This window comes from Hemiscyllium ocellatum, chromosome 32 (assembly GCF_020745735.1).
Source record: "Hemiscyllium ocellatum isolate sHemOce1 chromosome 32, sHemOce1.pat.X.cur, whole genome shotgun sequence".
In the NCBI taxonomy this organism is placed as follows: Eukaryota; Metazoa; Chordata; class Chondrichthyes; order Orectolobiformes; family Hemiscylliidae; genus Hemiscyllium; species Hemiscyllium ocellatum.
Window position 1 is genome coordinate 17,778,564 of NC_083432.1, and position 18,321 is coordinate 17,796,884.

The window sequence follows — 18,321 nt, forward strand, 5'->3', positions numbered from 1 at the left end:
TGTCAACATCTCAACACCCCACTCCTATCAATATGTTCCTATTAAGCTCCTCAAAACCTTTATTAGCCTTAACTAATTAGCGGGCAAGATCACAAGCCCACCCTTTTCCTAGCAACTTACAAGGCATCCTGATAATGGCCCACACCCCCTACCCCACCTCCACTAAGTGAGACTCAAAAATTCAAGTCACAGCATTTTAGTTGACTGGGACCACATGAAGAAGAGAGAGATTGAAGGGAGATTGAGGGAGATCTGAAGAAGAGTAGATTGATTGTGTTCTAATTGTTTTCTAAACAAAAAGTTACCAAAAACTCATTTAAAATTGGAAAGGTAAAGATGAGAGTTTAGTGATCCATTGGAAATACAGTTTCAAAATATTGCAAAGAATGGACAACTAGAATTTCAAGAGACAGGATGTTCTCTGTTCACTTTAGATTTGGTTGTTGGTGTGATATCAGTCATGCTAACTGTGGTCAAGTAGTTGAAATACACCAGTCAATAGTCCTCTTGAACTTGCATAGTACATCATACTTCCTCTTAACGAACAGCATTCTGCAATGATAGAGATTAGAAACATTTTAACACTGTCATATACTATATTATAGAAATTTGACAGTAAATATGAAACTGTAAGATAGATTTATACATGAATGATCTGGCAATACATAAAACGTGCAACATTGCAATGCAATTAATTAATTTTCAAATGCACATTACTTTCCAAATGGATTTAACTCAATTGAAGATTAAATTGTCAAAATGCAGCTTGTAGCAAACTTTAAATTGAAAATCCTGGTTGTATACCCAACCTTGGTGTCACCATTCCCAAGAACAGAATACATGATTAAGCATTTTAAAGGTATTTGGCAGAAGTGGGCTGATGTATATACACCAAAGTATTTACACCAAATGTATAAAGTTGTGATGAAGTCTTACTTTTTACAGTATGTAATTTGTGCTGTGGAACCAGCAATTGGTGAACATTGTAACATTAAGGAAACAGTCAGTTCCAAAGGTTACTCCATTCCAGTTTCACTGCTGCTTGGAGTATTCACTTGTCATGTTCGTTATCTGCCCAGCAATAGGGTGACACTTATTGTAATGTTTTCAATAGATCACTTCCAAACAGGTCAGGGGTCATCAAAGAATAGTTCCTGGGTCACAGTCTGTGAAGTTAGCAAACAAACCCATGCACAAATAGACTGCTGAAAGACAACCAAACTACATTGGCTCTGTGTAGTTGGGGTCAGTGAGGAGCCAAGAGCAATTCGATTCTCTGTGCAGTCAAAACTCAGGAATTTCTGGAAATCAGTCGGTAGCTAAGTGTTTGAGTGAAGGCTCAGGGAAGTCCTGGAAGCCATAATGGATTGGAAGAAACCTTTACAAACCCATTGTTTGAAATGCAACAACAAGCCCACCATCCTCTTGCCTGGTCATTACCATGACTTCTATATGTGACCAGTGCTAACCACACCATTCATTGGTTACATGAGTCAGCAAGGAGCCTTGTCTGCGCTTCTTAAAGCAAAGGTGTCTTTTAGCTGGAACAGGTGTTAGAAGTGATGCAGAGAATGAATCTTAATTGACAGAAATATAGCACAACATAGTAGACAGAATGGATTCTTTTCCAACACTGCATTGAGGGTCTTAATGGAAAAGGTGCAGGGGAGGAAAGGTGCTGTGTAGCTGCAGAGGATAAGAAGTAGGTCAAGTAAATGATCAGAAAGCAGGGAGAGCAGTTACTCAATAGGTGTCTGTGCCAGCAGCCACGTCCTAATATCTGGATGCAGTACCCCGAAATATTTAATACCGAGAATGATCTTCAAATGTCATAATCTCCCAACCACACAACTATTTCACTTTGCTAACTACCCATCAGTTATTCATGAATTAGGACTCGTACGTTAATTGCAAACTACACACCCACATTCGACAGCTTGAACATGCTGTCAGGATTTCAACCATGATTAATAAATCAAACAAGCACATTGTATATTAGTTATTTTGGAAGATGAATGCCACATTTCCTGTTTTTTTGTCGAAGAATATTTTACAAATTGTGGGGGAAGGAGGCTTCATGCTGTACTTCCCAGTGCTGACCATCCAGTATTGATGCCATAGCCAGCAATGGTGTCTTCACCTAACCTTCCTTCTCATACAGAATCTACTGACTTGCATTCTGTAAATGGTGTGCATATGGACTGCATACATTTTCCCCTTCCCCCTTGCTCATCCCTTTACCACAACTATTCCCTCTGTACTAAACATAGAAAGTATTCGACAAACTCAGCAGATCTGGCAGCATCTGTTGGAAGAAACTGAGTGAATGTTTCAAGTCCACTGTAAAGGTCCAATCTGGTCAGGCAGTGGAGGAATATCAAGGGAGCTATACCAAGGACAGGAAGTCAGTATTGATGTCACATTCTAGGCAATCAGTTCAGATAACTGACAATGCACATATTTTAGAGAATAGATGAGAAATGGAACGTGCATACAGCAAGCTGCTGGGCATGTAAAGGCTGGGTCAGGGACAAAGGTAGCAGAGGTACCATCACATCAGCGTTTGGTGTTGCACATGGAATTTGGTCCTGAAAACCTGAATGAGTGCTTTGGATCAGGCTGAAAAACAGGTCGATGAGCATACACAACAAAATGCTTAGTGTAGTGGGAAACTTGTCAGAAAGTCTGCCTTCAATATGAAGGAAGATAGAAGAGCATTGCGTTAACTTAGAACAAGGATTTGAATAGAGTTTGGAGCTTATCTTTTCCTGAAAGAAATGGTGGCCAACTCCATGAACACACTTGTGGAACTAACCATGATGCTGCATCCAATGACTGACATCTCAGCTCCCATGGCAGAATAGCAAATGTGTGTGTACGCGTGCATGAACTTCACAGTGGAAGCTCAAACTGCTCTCACGTAAGCTCAAACTGCTTGGCCTAGGGTGCAGGTTCCAGCTTGCAGTCCAACAGTCCAGCAATTTGTTCTCCCAAAGATTACTAGAATCAGAGAGGCATTGCCCCAAGGGAAGATCAATGGCTCGATGGAATATAAACCTTCTTCTTCTGTAGAGGTGACATCCTGCAGACACCACTGCCACTCGGTCAGTGTCCTAGCTTTTACCCAACAGTTCAGGTCACTGCCTCTCAGGTCGGGATGGTTCAGTTGAAAGCTGAGCGCTATTTTGTTGTTGTATTTATCCTTCCATAGAATGTAAATGAGCAATATTCTTATATTATGTAAATGGTACACAAACCAAGTTTATACTTGCCTTTATTCAAAGATCTTCAGTGGATTTAATTACAGTGGAACTAAAATACACAGAACACAGTAATTTAGACAGAGTCTCTGTCTCGAGTGCTACAGTTGCAGAGCGCCTGTATTCCTGTGATAATATCCAGTTACTTCTTCATGGGCAGTGGTAATACAGTTGTTGATGCGCCCTGAGGTTGGATTTTTGGCTGCAGCAGTAAGGATGTCCTTACTGAAGAGTAGACTTTTCACACATTGTTCCTTGCTGAGATTCAGACATGCAAATTGCTTCTTGAACACCGTGAGCATATATGGCTTTCTCCTGAAATTCAAACTATCCATTTTTTCAACCATTCTGTTCCAAAAAGTTTTACTAGAGTACCTGGCTTGTACACCATCTCTAGATTATTATAACTTTAAGCAAGAACAGTGCAGAAAGCATAAAACATTCAGAAACAAAAATCAAATCTCAAGTAAGCAGTGATTATCCCTTTAAACAGAAATAGAAAATGTTCTTCTTTCTGTTTGTTTATTTTACAAGAGAGGGCACTGACTGGAAAATTGAGGTCCAAAATAGCTTATGATGCCATGTTGGCATTAAATTAGCACTGCACACTGAGTGATATTATGATCTACTTGTTCTGCATACTTCTGGTAGATTTTAGCTTTGCACACACTCATACCGTAACCAGTGTGTGAAAAATGTGCATATATATGCATTAGATATTGTTTTGGTCTCTGAATTGTATCTGCAGTACCCAAATGACCAGCATTACAAAATGCAATGCCCCAGCACCAGTTATTGCAAAACTTAAACAGAAACCAGACAGAACCATTTCCATCAATATCAATCATTTACCAATGAAATACTGAGTAATTCCTAATCCAATACATGCTGTCCAATTTCACAGGACTCTATCCTATTATTGTATGGAAATGAGATTACCTCCCTCCATCAGTGTAATACCTCCCTGAAAAATAATGACTCGATATACTTTACTGTGTTTTCCAGAAGCCATGTTGTCAGTATCCATTGACTTGTCTGTCATGGTGGTCATACCATATATCTCTAATGATTCCTTCAGTCAAAATACCAATAACTAGTAATAACTAGTTACATGAGGAACTGATCAATATACCAACCTTATTTGACTATAGTGTAAAAGGAATGCTTAAAAGAAAGAACGATCATTGCACTTCTGTTTGATTCTATGAATGTGTTAAATTATCAGTTGTATTAAACTTGGATATGGAATCTTTTGATTAAAGAAACAGAATCTCAGCTAACCTTCCCTGCTCCTGATCATTTTCCATTAACATCTGCTGGAATAAGCATGGCTTTGATCACAAGGTGAGAATAATATGGATTCTGGATTTACAGCCTTCATGGTCAGATGGCCAGCTGACATTTACCATTATCTCATCCTTAAAGGCCATCTGAATGAAGTATAGAAGGGTCCCATGATGTCACTATCCATAATGGAGGATAGCTTCACTATCACTTCACTTGAAGTCTTCATTCATGCTTCTTAACAAGAGCCAGTTCTTGACTAATGATCAAAGGCAGGAATCCTAGCTAATAGATAAATGGTAGTAAATGTGCTAAAGCAAACATTGAGGACCCATGTAAGACCAGTTGCTGAAATTTGAAGATGTTGAGGAACCTGCACTTACAATCAATATAAACCAACTGGCACATTGTTATGCTGAAATGTGATAATGAAACATAAGTATAGTATTTAGCTCATACCAGACCACTGCTCAAAACAAGCATTGGACACAAATAATTAAGATTAAGCACCACCTCATTTGGGCCTCATCCAGTTTGATTTCCCAAGCCGCTTGTGCTGATTAGATTTCCAATCTTCAGTCATTTTATCTCTACAGTCGTGTCTAATGGGGAGGAGAGGTGGAAGAAGAAACAAATGCAGGAATGGAGGTGCAATGTAAGCAATCAAATGGCTAGCACGAGGGGACATAGCTTTAAATTGAGAGGTGATAGATATAGGATAGATGTAGACAGAGGTAGTTTGTTTACTCAGAGAGTAGTAGGGGTGTGGAATGCACTACCTGCAACAGTAGTAGACTTGCCAACTTTAAGGGCATTGAAATGGTAATTGGAAAAACATATGGATGAAAATGGAATGGTGTAGGATCGATAGGGTTCAGATTAGTTCCACAGGTCACGCAACATCAAGGGTCAAAGGGCCTGTACTGCACTGTAATGTTCTATGTTCTATGTGCAGATCAGGTGAATTGGCCAAACTAAATTGCCCATGGTGTTCAGGGATGTGTAGGTTAGGTGCATTAGTCAGGGGAAATGTAGAGCAACAGGGTTGGGGAATGGATCTGGGTGGGTTGTTCTTTGGTGGGGCAGTGTGGACTTGTTGGGCCAAATGACCTGTTCCCACACTGTCAGGATTCCAGGATGACTAGCTCACTTGTAGCTTCTGTTTTCCGGAATATAACTGGCCCACAGCTATCTGTATAAGGGCAGCCTAATTATTGATTTCTGTTAAACCAAAGGAATAATTATGGATAGGGGAAGAAGTTGCACTTATACACTGCCTTTCACATCTGCAGGGCTTTCCAAAAGAGGCTGGAAGCAATGAAGCACTTTAGAAGTGTGGTCGATGTACATTAGACATTGAGAAAATGCAATGTCTTTAATTCTTTCTGCACAATTGGAATTAAACATCTGAGGGCTTTGCTTAATTCTATCGATTTGAGATTATATAAGTAACAGTGAAGAGGTTTTGTGGAGCAATTGTATCATCTCTACCTCTAAGCCAGAAGCTCTGGGTTTGAGTCTGATGCTAGAAAATGTTGCTTGTAAAATGTGCATAATGTTCATAATGTGCACAAACAGTTTGATTGCCAGAGTGTAAATCCTTTCAATGTGACTGATGACAGGCAATGAGGGCAGGAGAGGCTTCTGGTCAGCTATCCTGCAAAAAGCAATGATCGCACATGCAGGACTTTTAAAGGTCTGGAGCAATTCAATGGAAATCCATGGCCCAACTCTCAGAAATAAGGACTGCAGAAAAGACAGACACAGAGATGAAGAGCATTGATAGAATGCCTATTTGAGCACATCTAACAAATGACCAAGCAGAGTCGAGAGATACATGTCTGTAATATTTTATTCTGGGAATAGATCTATCCCAAGTAAAGACAGGAATTTCTTACTTCGCCACCTGGAAATCAAGGATGCAACATTTAATGAAGTTACAACTCGATCAAGAGAAACTGAAGTAATAATTTCATAATACTAATGTTGACCTGTCACAAAAATTTGCAGTGGCTGCATCCTACCAAAAGGACCCAGCTGGTATTTCTAGTGCTGACCTATTGAAGGGAATAGATCAGAGGAAAGTCTTCTTATTATTTATGCTGCTTACCAGGATGGGGATTTGAGGAAGATGCATAATCTGTGAGACTATTTCCTGGGTTCAGGGAGATAGGTTGTCACATCTCCCTACAAAACAAGAAATATATTTTCTAGTCTCAAGGAGTCCTTTGTAAGAGTAGATAACAAGGATTTGTTAATAAAATGAGGAAAAACTTTGGGGAGTATCTAAGCTGAGCAACTTGGACATACTGACTACTGGCAGGGAGTTGGCCAATGTGTCTGCTTTTTCTGGCTTATAAACAATTGTAAGAGGATATGAGAATGCCTGGTGTTAGGAAACCCCAGCACCACACCAGCTCCAGTCTCTCTTGTGTCAGCGGCCTAGGAGCAGTAAAATTGCCAACTGTGATTAAATCTTTTCCAGGAGGTTTCATTATATGATTTGTCCCTATGTTCCATTCATTGGTTGTCCAAAACATTCATCCCTGTGATGTACTGTTTTCCAATGCCAATCAGCAGATAAAAAAATTCATTCTCCCATTCAATGGTGCTTGACTGTCAAACAGCCACTTTTCATTATGTGTATAGTTGGTAAAGAGAAATATTTAAAGAAAATGACAAAAATACCATATTTTTAATGACCCAGTGATTTTTCTCGGATTGTACATGGCAATATCCTGAAAATTGACCTTCATCCCTCTGGTCTATAGGCCTATCCTAGAGGTCGATGAAGCCATCCATACACTCATTCAATCTTCACTCATTCAAACACAATCCCCAAACAAGTCCACTATCTGGTATCACCTGGATTACCAAAATATACTGATGTCCTGACAGACTTCTGCTAGAGTTAGAGCAGCAAGAATTTTCGTGCATTTCTTGTCAAAGTTACTATCAAAATCAACTGTAAAATTTCAGCCTGAGTCCCACACTCATCTCCATTTTAAAAATGTTTTGATTTTAAAGTGTGAATTACTGAATACATTACAATAATAGGTTTTTACTTTTTTTGTATTCTCCATTTTTCAGTCTTCGTCTGTATCACTTTAAATTTGATTAGGAGCTGCATTTTCCACTGGGAATCTAAACTCTGCTCCTAAGATCGTCTTGTGATTTTCTTCAATACCCACTGAAGTTTCATAGATCTTTTAGTTTGACTTGGCTAAACTGGTAGAACAATTATATCAAATGGGGAAGTGGGATTCAGAAGTTGAAATTGACTCAAGGGATCATTGGAAAGATCAGATGGCATCGTAAGGATCAGGCTTCAAATGAAAGGAGTTATTCCCTTAGTGTCGCTCTGAAGGCGAACTTGCTTAGTTCAGTTTTGAAAGGATCTCCCTCCATGCTATTGCAAAGGGCCGAAGAATATACTGGGGATGATTTTTCCTTTAAAATCTGTATGCTCGTGTTGTGGTGACTCACACATCACCCTCAGTGCCAAAAAAACACAACCTGTAACATGCCAGTCAGCTCATTAAGTGCTGACAGGTAAGGAAGATTGAATATCTCACCCTATTATTGGCCTCAGCCCCAGTCACCAGAAGCTGCCAGCCAATCAAGGGCTCTTCGCTTCTGAATCCAAAAGAATTTGGCCAAGGCCTACTCTGTGGGTAAATCCAATCACAAGAAGTCTTTTTACATTTTATTAACATGGGGTGTAGAGTAGCAGAGAGGTTGGAGGCAAGGGCTTTCAGAGGCTGCCCCTTTCTACTCAGCTGTGCCTCCAATTGCCTTCAGGTTCATTGAAATGGAGACATTCAACCACCAGCAATCTAGCATGAGGGTCCAGTCCACTTGGGAAAATAGCCATCTTTCTCACCTCTCCACCAGAGAGATGGGGCAATGAAGAACTGATGTCCTTAAGTGTCCATTAATTGACTACTTAAGGCCCTTAATTAGTGGTGGTGGTAGTGGTGGTTCAAGAAAATCACCCAAGGATCTTCTCACCCAGAGCTATATTTGTGTGGTGGTGAGAAGGGGTGGAGTATATCTCCAAGGCCAGCTAGAGTGGCACAATGCTACAGTGGTCAGGACTGCTGCCTCACAGCACAAGGGAGCAAGGTTTAAATCCAGCTTCAGGCGACCTTCTGTGTAGAGTTTGCATATTCTTCCCATGTCTGCATGGGTTTCCTCCCACAGTCCAGAGTAGTGCAGGTTAAGTGGATTGGCCATGCTAAATTGTCTGTTGTGTCCAGGGATGTGCAGAGTAAGTGGATTAGCCATGGTAATTATGGGGATAGGGCTGGGGTCTGGCTGGGCTGCTCTTCAGATGGTTGGTGCAGACTCAGTGGGATAAGTGTACGGATTCTATGATTCTAAAAGAACTGTTTGAGTTCTTTTGTCCACTCCCAGGTAGGGAAAACTCATACTCAAATACTTAAATCATTATTAATAAAAACGGTGTGATAACATTCTTATCACTGGAATAGGAGCTGGTTGGTTTCAACTTTTTGCACCTTTAAATCCACCACATGGAAAGCAGATTGGTCTGCCATTGGGCTGCTTCCACAGATATCTTGGTATATAAGGCCTGCTCGCCTGGCCCAGTGCCACCAGTACATGGTGCTCTATTGCTGATTCTACTGGCAGTAATTTGAACCTGAAAGAGTAACATGAATGCAATGAATACAGCTATAAACATCTCTTGTGATTTACCCTACCACTTAAACCCTCCATCATGCCTAATAGATTTTATGTGGCTTATAAAATATTTAAATACTAGTAAAACATAAAAGCCTTTTATCTTATAAAGTGCCCATTACATGGCTTCTTCAGATGTCAATGGTATCATGAAGGCTTGCTACAGTCGAGCTTTAATGAGAGAATAACCTTCCTGGTCCATATTATTCTATAAGCCAGTTTTCAAATGATACCAGGCTGCTTTCCAACCAAACAGATTTATTAACCCATTAGTCCCGCAGTGGCATTCAGTCTTGGCTATTTTATATTAAATGGCAGGGAGCAAGATTTCAAATCCCACCACAGCTGCTGGTGGAATTTAAATACAATGAATAAATCTGGAATCCACACCTAGTCTCAACAAGACAACTATCATTGATCATTGTAAAATCCGAACTGCTTCACCTATGTCCTATAGGGAGGGAAAGCCTCCTTCCTTGCCTGGTTTGGCCTGCATGTGATTCCAGACCCACAGCAGTGACTGACTCTTACCTGTCCTCTGAAATGGTCTAGCAAACCAGTCAGAGCAAGGACAATTAGGGATAGGCTAGTGACACTTACATCCCAAGAAAACGATATGTACACTCACAACCAACTCCTGGAAATTATTCCTGAGTTGAACAAAAAGTAAGTAGGAATTAACCCAATTCCAAACATTGAAAGGTGTCAATGGAAATGTTGGAATTATAGGATTGTTTCTCAATAATTTATTTCCTATGTTTCAACAGCGGCTGTAGTTTAAAAGTACCTAACTGGCTGTAACATGCCACGGAAAGTTCTGAGATGTGAAAAGCACTTTATGAATGCAGATTCTTTCCTTCTTACCTTCACCTCCCTTATCGTATTGCACAATTTTTATCAGAGGTACCTGGAAGTGTTTGATGAGAAGATGGGTCGGTCAACTTTCCTAGGGATTTAGGAAATTGAAGATCGTTGAGGCTTCACCTTTATTGTCTAGCATGGTGCTAGAATTCATTGATTCAGTTTCTGACCTGGAACTTAATGTGAGTTATCAGCACTCTAAAGGGTCTGGCTGAACAATTGCACATCAGCATTGATGAAGAGTCTGAATGGCTGTAACAGGCAAGATAGCTGCTTGCGATAGGATCAGAAAGAAAAGTTACACTGAAGCCAAGATACTTGCCCAGTTCCCCATTGGTCACATGCACTGGCTGCTGTGCAAACGTTATAATGTGAAGTGTGTCTGAGGTGGAGGTCCCCTGTAGCTGACTGCTGCTTCAGGGTATCTGGCTGCCAAGGGGCTGGAGCTGGTGGGAAATGCACCCTAAAACCGTGAGAAGACCCACATATTCCCTCACCACCTGCTGCTTGTCACCTGCTTGTCATCTGCAATGGCGATCTGTCCACGAGGCTGCTGGGAAGGGCACCATAGTCCAGGGCAAGAGCTGTACAAGTGCACAAGAAAACTGAACATCCCAGAAAGATTGACTCCTAACAGCAAAATCACATGCAGGAGTCGCGAATGAACTGACTAACTGAATGAATAGCAAATAATAGATTTCTCCTTATTTGTTCATAGAATTTGAGCATCTGTGGCACAGGCTGCATTCATTGCTTATGGATAATTGCACTTGAATGGAATGACTTGTAGGCTATTTCAGAGGCCAGTTAAGAGTCAACCACTTTATGGTGTGCCTGGAGTCACATGTAGATTAGACCAGGTAAAGACTGCTGTTCTGGTGGTTTAGTGGTTAGCACTGTTGTCTCACAGTGCCAGGGTCCCAGTTCAATTCCAGCCTCAGGCGACTGTGTGGAGTTTGCACATTCTCCCCATGTCTGCATGGGTTTCCTCTAGGTGCTCCGGTTTACCTCCCACAGTCCAAAGGTGTGCAAGTTAGGTGAATTGGCCATGCTAAATTGCTGATAGTGTTAGCTGCATGAGTCAGTGGGGGAGTGGGTTGATGTGGACTTGTTGGGCCTGTTTTCACACTGTGTGGATCTAATTTAATCCCCTTCCCATAATAAGACAAGGATATGCTTTTACTTTTGCACTCATCAGGACACGGGGCAAGAAACAAAGTGGTAAAAAGGGCATCAATTCATGCAGCTTATAAAAAGAGGGTGCTGATCGTTTGGACTATCATCCTTTTAGCATCCGTATGTATGTTGGAATTATATTTGATCATCTTTCACTCTTTTCTTCATTCACTTTCTAACTGAAAATATCATTGACCTTCAATACACCTATAAATAAAAATTCAGACTCTGGTGAGGAGAAAGCTAAAGAGAGTGATGCCATGCACCTCAACTGATTTCCTTGTCTGTAGAAGTTAGTGTAAAGTCAGGATGGTTGAGCTATTGTTGCCAGCAGATCCCATGACATCTCAGCATATTGGTCAAAATGCCTCCAATTTGATTGCATTTATTTATATGTTTGGTTGTCACTTCATTATTGGGGGAGTTATAAATAACATTAATACTTGGAACTGAACTGGTTGCACTGGTCCTACATTTTGAAGGATATAAGATGAGCCAGATTCCTATCTCTCATTCATCAGCTTTACTGCTTTTTCCTTTTGGGATATTATTCTGTTGCAAAACCTCATTAAAGTCTATTAATTTTGACAAGTCTATACTTGAAATGAGGTGAATATGCATTCAGTGAATAAGCTGGCTGAAACAGAAAAGAGTATAGCTCATGGCACCAGGTTTGTGAAGGAAGCACAATGCAAAAGCTGAAACTGTTCACAGTAAAGCATGAACGGAAGACCATAGAAAGTGAAACGCCAGAAAAGCTCATCCACTAAATCTCTCCCATTCATCATGATGATTGGAGCATCATGAGTAGACAGTGCAGACTGAATATTTGTGATGGATCTAGAGTTGGAATGATTGGGAAAATAGGGCTGCCATGTTGGCAGGGACACCTAACACATTTCCACCATCTTCAAATTTTCTCAGGGCAGGGTGATGACAATGGTTAAGGCTCCAGTTGGGGATAACTTTGTGCTGTTGCAGACATGTTGCCACCAACAATGTGACTGTAATGCCATGTGCGGAGACCGCCACCTCAGTCAGCTACCCTCGAGTAGCAGAACAAAGGATATCTGAGCTTGAGACTCTGTGATCCAAAGAGGAAATCATGGCAGGAAATCAAAGCTCACAGTCCAAATGATTCACTGGAGAAGTGTTCCCTTCATTCTGAGGAGCTCTTATAATCTTTACTTCAGATCCATACCTTTAAAGCCAACTCCATGTTGAATCACTTTCACGGTCTACAACCTTCCTCCCACAACAATACCCACATCGTTTGAAGGGCTGCTGAGGATTCTTAGCCACTGACCTTTTGATTTGCCCTCAAAGAGATGCCAGGTGGAGAGGTGGACAATTTGGAAGCCATTTCTGGGAAGATTGCTGAATTAGTTTTGCTGCCAACAGACTTAGGATCTGGATCTCCATTTGATCCTGAAGGCTGGAAGAAAATCCAGCCCTAAATGACTTGACTCCTTCATCCTCATCCCATTGAAACAACAGCCTTGTCTGTTAGACCTCTCTGTTCCTGAGACTAATACTAATGTACACCGGAGATGACAGGAATTAAATCTGTGAGATGTTGAAAGGAGACTAGATTCTCCATGGTAGAAGGTATCGCCAACTGACTATTTAGCTGAAAATAACATGATATTCTTGACATATGCTTAGTAATTTGATGATTAAACTTCTTTTAGACCGAAGTTTGACTATTAAGATTTGAGATATTGCATATTTTTATCGTCTTTAACTAGGGTAGAATTAGATTAGATTACTTACAGTGTGGAAACAGGCCCTTCGGCCCAACAAGTCCACACCGACCCGCCGAAGCGCAACCCACCCATACCCCTACATTTACCCCTTACTTAACACTACGGGCAATTTTAGCATGGCCAATTCACCTGACCCGCTCATCTTTGGACTGTGGGAGGAAACCGGAGCACCCGGAGGAAACCCACGCAGACACGGGGAGAATGTGCAAACTCCACACAGTCAGTCGCCTGAGTCGGGAATTGAACCTGGGTCTCAGGCGCTGTGAGGCAGCAGTGCTAACCACTGTGCCACCGTGCCGCCCATGTATCCTGCTCCTTTCACATTTCCCATGTTAGAAACTGCCCTGTATTGTGATCATTGTTGCTATGTAAGGAAAAAAATCATTTAACATACAACAAATTTCTTCTCAGAGTTGTGAGTCAATGCCCGATTAAATAAGTCTTTAAAATCTGTAAGAACTGCACTGGAAATCAGAAACAAAAACAGAAGTTGCTGGAAAAGATCAGCAGATTTGGCATCAGGATTCATAAAAGAGAAAGCACTGAGGAAGGGTCATGACTCGAAACACTAACTCTGATTTTTCTTCACTGATGCTGCCAGACCTGCTGAGCTTTTCCAGTAATTTTTGTTTTTTGTGTGTGTGTGTAAATAACTCTTTAGTTGAGTTTAAGGGTGGGAAGGTTGACAACTGAAAGAGAGAGAGTGAAAGACAGTCATTATTTCCCTGCAACCCAGCTGGGATTAGATGCCAGGTACCGGAAGTGATTATGTTTCTGAGGTATATTCATACCCATTCCCCACCTCTTCCCAGTGTCAAGGCCACAGAGTGTGCTTTTGAATGACATTCTGTAATAATAAGTCTTTAATTCCACAAACTCAGAAAAGCAATGTTATTTTTGTGAAATGTTGACCAATCTTTATTTTCCTCCCTAGATGGAACAGCAGCCCTCATATGAAATTAATAAGTATATGTACTTGTACTTCGTCATTTTCATCATCTTTGGAGCATTCTTCACCCTCAATCTCTTTATTGGTGTAATTATTGACAATTTCAACCAACAGAAGAAAAAGATAAGTATCTCTTCTTCACAAAATTCAATGAAGAGTGAAATGTTAAAGTCATACGTAGACATGAATAGCATGTAAACATATTTCATAAACTGTGCATTTACCATTTTATGTTTGCACATGAATAGTGTTATGTTTTAAATTAATGACATAATCTTTCAGATACAGGCTCTTCGGCTTTAGTTACTCTGTTTAAATCTGATCAAAAGTCACTTTGGTAGACTTGTGTGAAATACAACTCTAAAAGGAATCTAGAAGGGATCTAGTCAGGATAGAATGGAACTTGAAAGGTTAAGGGAGGAAGCAGAAATTTGGCAAATTGAGTGTAATTTCAGAAAATATAAGGTTTTCCACTTTGGCAGGAAGAATAGGGAGCAGATTTTTTTTAAATGTTATTTGTTTGTGGAATCTGGATGCTGTTGATTGAGCCAGCAGTTTTTTTGTCCATTCCTGACTAATTGGATCAGTTTCTAGTGAGCAGCCTTCTCGAACTGCTGCCGCCCTGGGATGTAAGGACTGTTTGAGCAGAAGTTCCAGGAGTTGATCTAGCAACAATGAAGGGAAGTTATATAATTCCAAGTCAGAATGATATGTGGCTTGGAGGGAATTTGCAGATGGTGGCATTTCCATTGTATCTGCTGCTCTCGTTGTTCTAGATGGTTGTGGTTACAGATTGGGAAGTTGCTGTTGAAGGAACCTTGGTGAGTTGCTGTAACGCACCTTTTATATATTGCACACTGCTGCTACTAAGCATTGTGGTGAAGGGAATAAATGTTGAAGATATACCAATCAAGTAGACTACTTCATTCTTGAGCTTCTTGAGTGTTACTGAAGCTGCACCCATGCAGACAAGTAGGGAATATTCCATCACAGTCCTGACCTGTGTCTTGTAGTTGGTGGATAGGCTTTGAGAACAAGGATGGGAATGAATTACTTGCCACAGGGATTCCTCGCCTCTGATGTTCTCTGGTCGCCATTTATATAGCTAGTCCAAATAAGCTTCTGGTCAATGGTAAACTCTGCAATGTTAATAGTGGGGAATTTGGCAATGGTAATATCATTAAATGACGAGAGGTGATGGTTAGATTCTGTTTGCAAATGTTACTTGTCCCTTATCAGTCCAAGAATGAATGTTGCCCAGGTCTTGCAGCATATGGGTTGCTCCAGTATCTTAAGAATCATGAATGGTGTGTGGTCATCAGCAAACATCCCCACTTTTGACATCATGGTGGAGGGAAGGTCATTGGTGAAGCTCCTGAAGTTGTTGAACCTAGGACACCACTCTGAGGAACTCCCGCAGAGATGTCTTTGGACTGAGATGATTGGCCTGCAATAATCACAACCATCTCCCTTTGTGCTAGGTATGACTCTAAGCAGAAGAGAGCATTCCCCCTGATTCCCATAGCTTCCAGTTTTGCTAGGGCTCCTTGATACCATACTAAATCAAATGCAGCCTTGCTGTCAAGGGTGGTCACTCCTTGAGTTCAACTCTTCTGCCTATGGACCAAATTAGGAGCTGGGTTGGCCTGGCAGAATCCAAGAGTACCTGTGGTCAGGTTATTGTTCCTGCTCAATTTAATTAAGAGTACTATTTAAATGGAGAGAGACTGTTGATTACTACATTACAGATGGAATTGAGTGTCCTAGTATATAATGACATAAGAACCATGAGCAGGATCAGCACTTCAGCTCCTTCAGCTTGGTCTGCCATTTAATATAATCATGGTCAAGCTCATCCCAGCCACAACCCCACTTTCCTGCCCACTCTCTATATCCCTTTAACCCACTATTAAATATGCATCTCTTTAAATGTGTTCATTGTCCCGACATGCATCACACTCTAATGACATAAGAACCATGAGCAGGATCAGTACTTCAGCCTCAAGCGTAAGAATTACGAAGGCAAACAAGTCCCTGAGAGAAGAAATTCCTCCTCATCTTCATCTTGACTATGAGGCCACTTACTTTTATACAGTGCCCTCTGCTTCTTGACTGCCCACAATGGGAAACATTCTCTAAGCATGTACCCTGTCAATCTCCTTCAAAATCTGATATATTTTAGTACGATCATTGCTTAGTCCACTAAATTCTAATATGATTTGGAGATGCCAGTGTTGGACTAGGGTGGACAAGGTTGAAAATCACACAACACCTGGTTTTGGTCTAGCAGATTTATTTGGAAGTAATAGCTTTGGGAGGTCCGAAAGCTAGTACTTCCAAATAAACCTGTTGAACTATAACCTAGTATTGTGTGATTTTCAAACTAAATATTTTCATTGGAAAAAAGGAAGAAAGGGGACCTAATTGAGGTGTACAAGATAATGTGAGGCTTAGATAGAGTTGATAGCCAGAGACTTTATCCCAGGGCAGAAATTATTAACACGAGGGGTCATGGTTCTAAGCTGTTTGGCGGAAAGTATAGAGGGGATGTCAGAGGCGGGAACATGGTATGCATTGCCAACAGCAGTTGTGGAAGCAAGGTCATTGGGGATGTTTAAGAGACTGCTGGACATGCATATGGTCACAGAAATTTGAGGGTTCGTACACTAGGTTTATCTTACATGAGGATCAATGGTCGGCATAACATCATGAGCTGAAGGGCCTGTTCTGTGCTGTACTGTTCTATGTTCTATGTTCTAAACTCTAATTGGCATAGCCCCAAACTGCTCAATTTTTCCCCTTAAGGTGAGCCCTTAATTCCAGTGATCAACTTAATTAACTTTTTCTGAGCTGCCTCCAAAGCAAGAATATCCATACTTAAGTAAGCAGACCAAAATGGTAGATAATACATCAGGTGCAGTTTTGCCAAAGGCCTCTAAGTTGTAGCTAGATTCTCCAATTGTCATACACAGTTCTCCTTGCAATAAAGGCTAGCATTCCATTTAACTTACTTACTAATTTACTTCTACCACTGGATTGTTAATCTTTTTTTGTTCGTATATGGACATGGATCAGTTAGATGAACTGGACAAATTTTGGCAGAGGGAGTTTAGCATAGATAAATGAGAGAATTTCCATCTTGATCAGAAGAATAACAAGGCAAGTTAATATCTAAATGGAAAGAAACTTCAAAATCTTTCAGTGCAGAGGGATCTGGGTGTTCTTGAGCATGAATTGCAGAAAGCTAATATATGGGTAGAGCATGTAATAAGGAAGGCAAATAGAATTTTGGCATTTATTGCTAAAGGAATAGAGTATAAAAGTAGGGAAGTGTTGTTGCAACTTTAAAAGGCACTGGGGAGTCTGCATCGAGAGTACTATGGACAGTTTTGGTCCCCTTACCTGAGGGAGGATGTAATTGCATTAGTGGAAGTTCAGAGGAGGTTCACTGAATTGATTCCAGAGATGAGTGGTTTGTCTGATTGGGAGAGTATGTATTGTTTAGGCCAGTATTTGTGAGAGTTTAGAAGGATGGGAAGAGATCTAATTGAGATATAAACAATGCTAAACTGGATTCACAAAGTATGTAGATCAGATGTTTCTTCTTGTGGGACTATTTAGAATGAGAGATCATAGTTTTAGGATAGTGGTGGCAGATTTAAAACAGAGATGAAGAAGAATTACTCCTCTCAAAGTGTCTTGAATCTGAGGAATTCGCTACTTTTGGTCCATAGCAGAAGAGTTGAACTCCAGGAGTGACCGCCCTTATTTGAGGTTGAATTAGGCAGATTTTTGATCAATAAGGGAGTTTTGGGTTATGGGAGACAGCATAAAAATGGAGTTAAAGATACAATCAGAACAGTCACAACTTTCTTGAATGGGGGTGAAGGTTCAAGAAGCAAAATGGCCTCCTCCTGATATTGTTTCGGATCTTCTTAGAATACATCTCTGTCTTTGTGGAATTTACTAAATCTTGATGACATTTCTTTAATAATTGTAAGTATTCTCATCTTTACTTTGGAGGAAAAGATATTTTTATGACAGAAGAGCAGAAGAAATATTACAATGCTATGAAGAAGCTTGGCTCGAAGAAACCACAAAAACCCATCCCAAGACCAAATGTAAGTATACCAATTGCACCACAGTTTGTCAATCACCAGATGTTAACAAATTGTAGAAGGAATGGAGGGTCTATGAGGTGGATTTCCCTTCAAACTGTTTCTCCAGTATGAAGCACCAGAGGAATTATGTGTATCACATTTAAATAGACATTCTGCCTCTCATCTTGCACGTTGAGTGATGTTTCTCTGTAATTCTATTG

The 18,321-nt window shown here is 40.6% G+C and overlaps 1 protein-coding gene across 1 annotated transcript in view; it reads left to right on the top strand.

Moving 5' to 3' along the window:
- The window catches only part of LOC132830724 (sodium channel protein type 4 subunit alpha-like), a 199,848-nt gene that overhangs the window by 168,418 nt on the left and 13,109 nt on the right, over nt 1-18,321 (top strand). The window contains exons 25-26 of the mRNA XM_060848557.1: nt 13,986-14,123; nt 18,017-18,121. Coding sequence (XP_060704540.1) covers nt 13,986-14,123; nt 18,017-18,121 — 243 coding nt within the window. The remainder of the gene's footprint in view (nt 1-13,985; nt 14,124-18,016; nt 18,122-18,321) is intronic.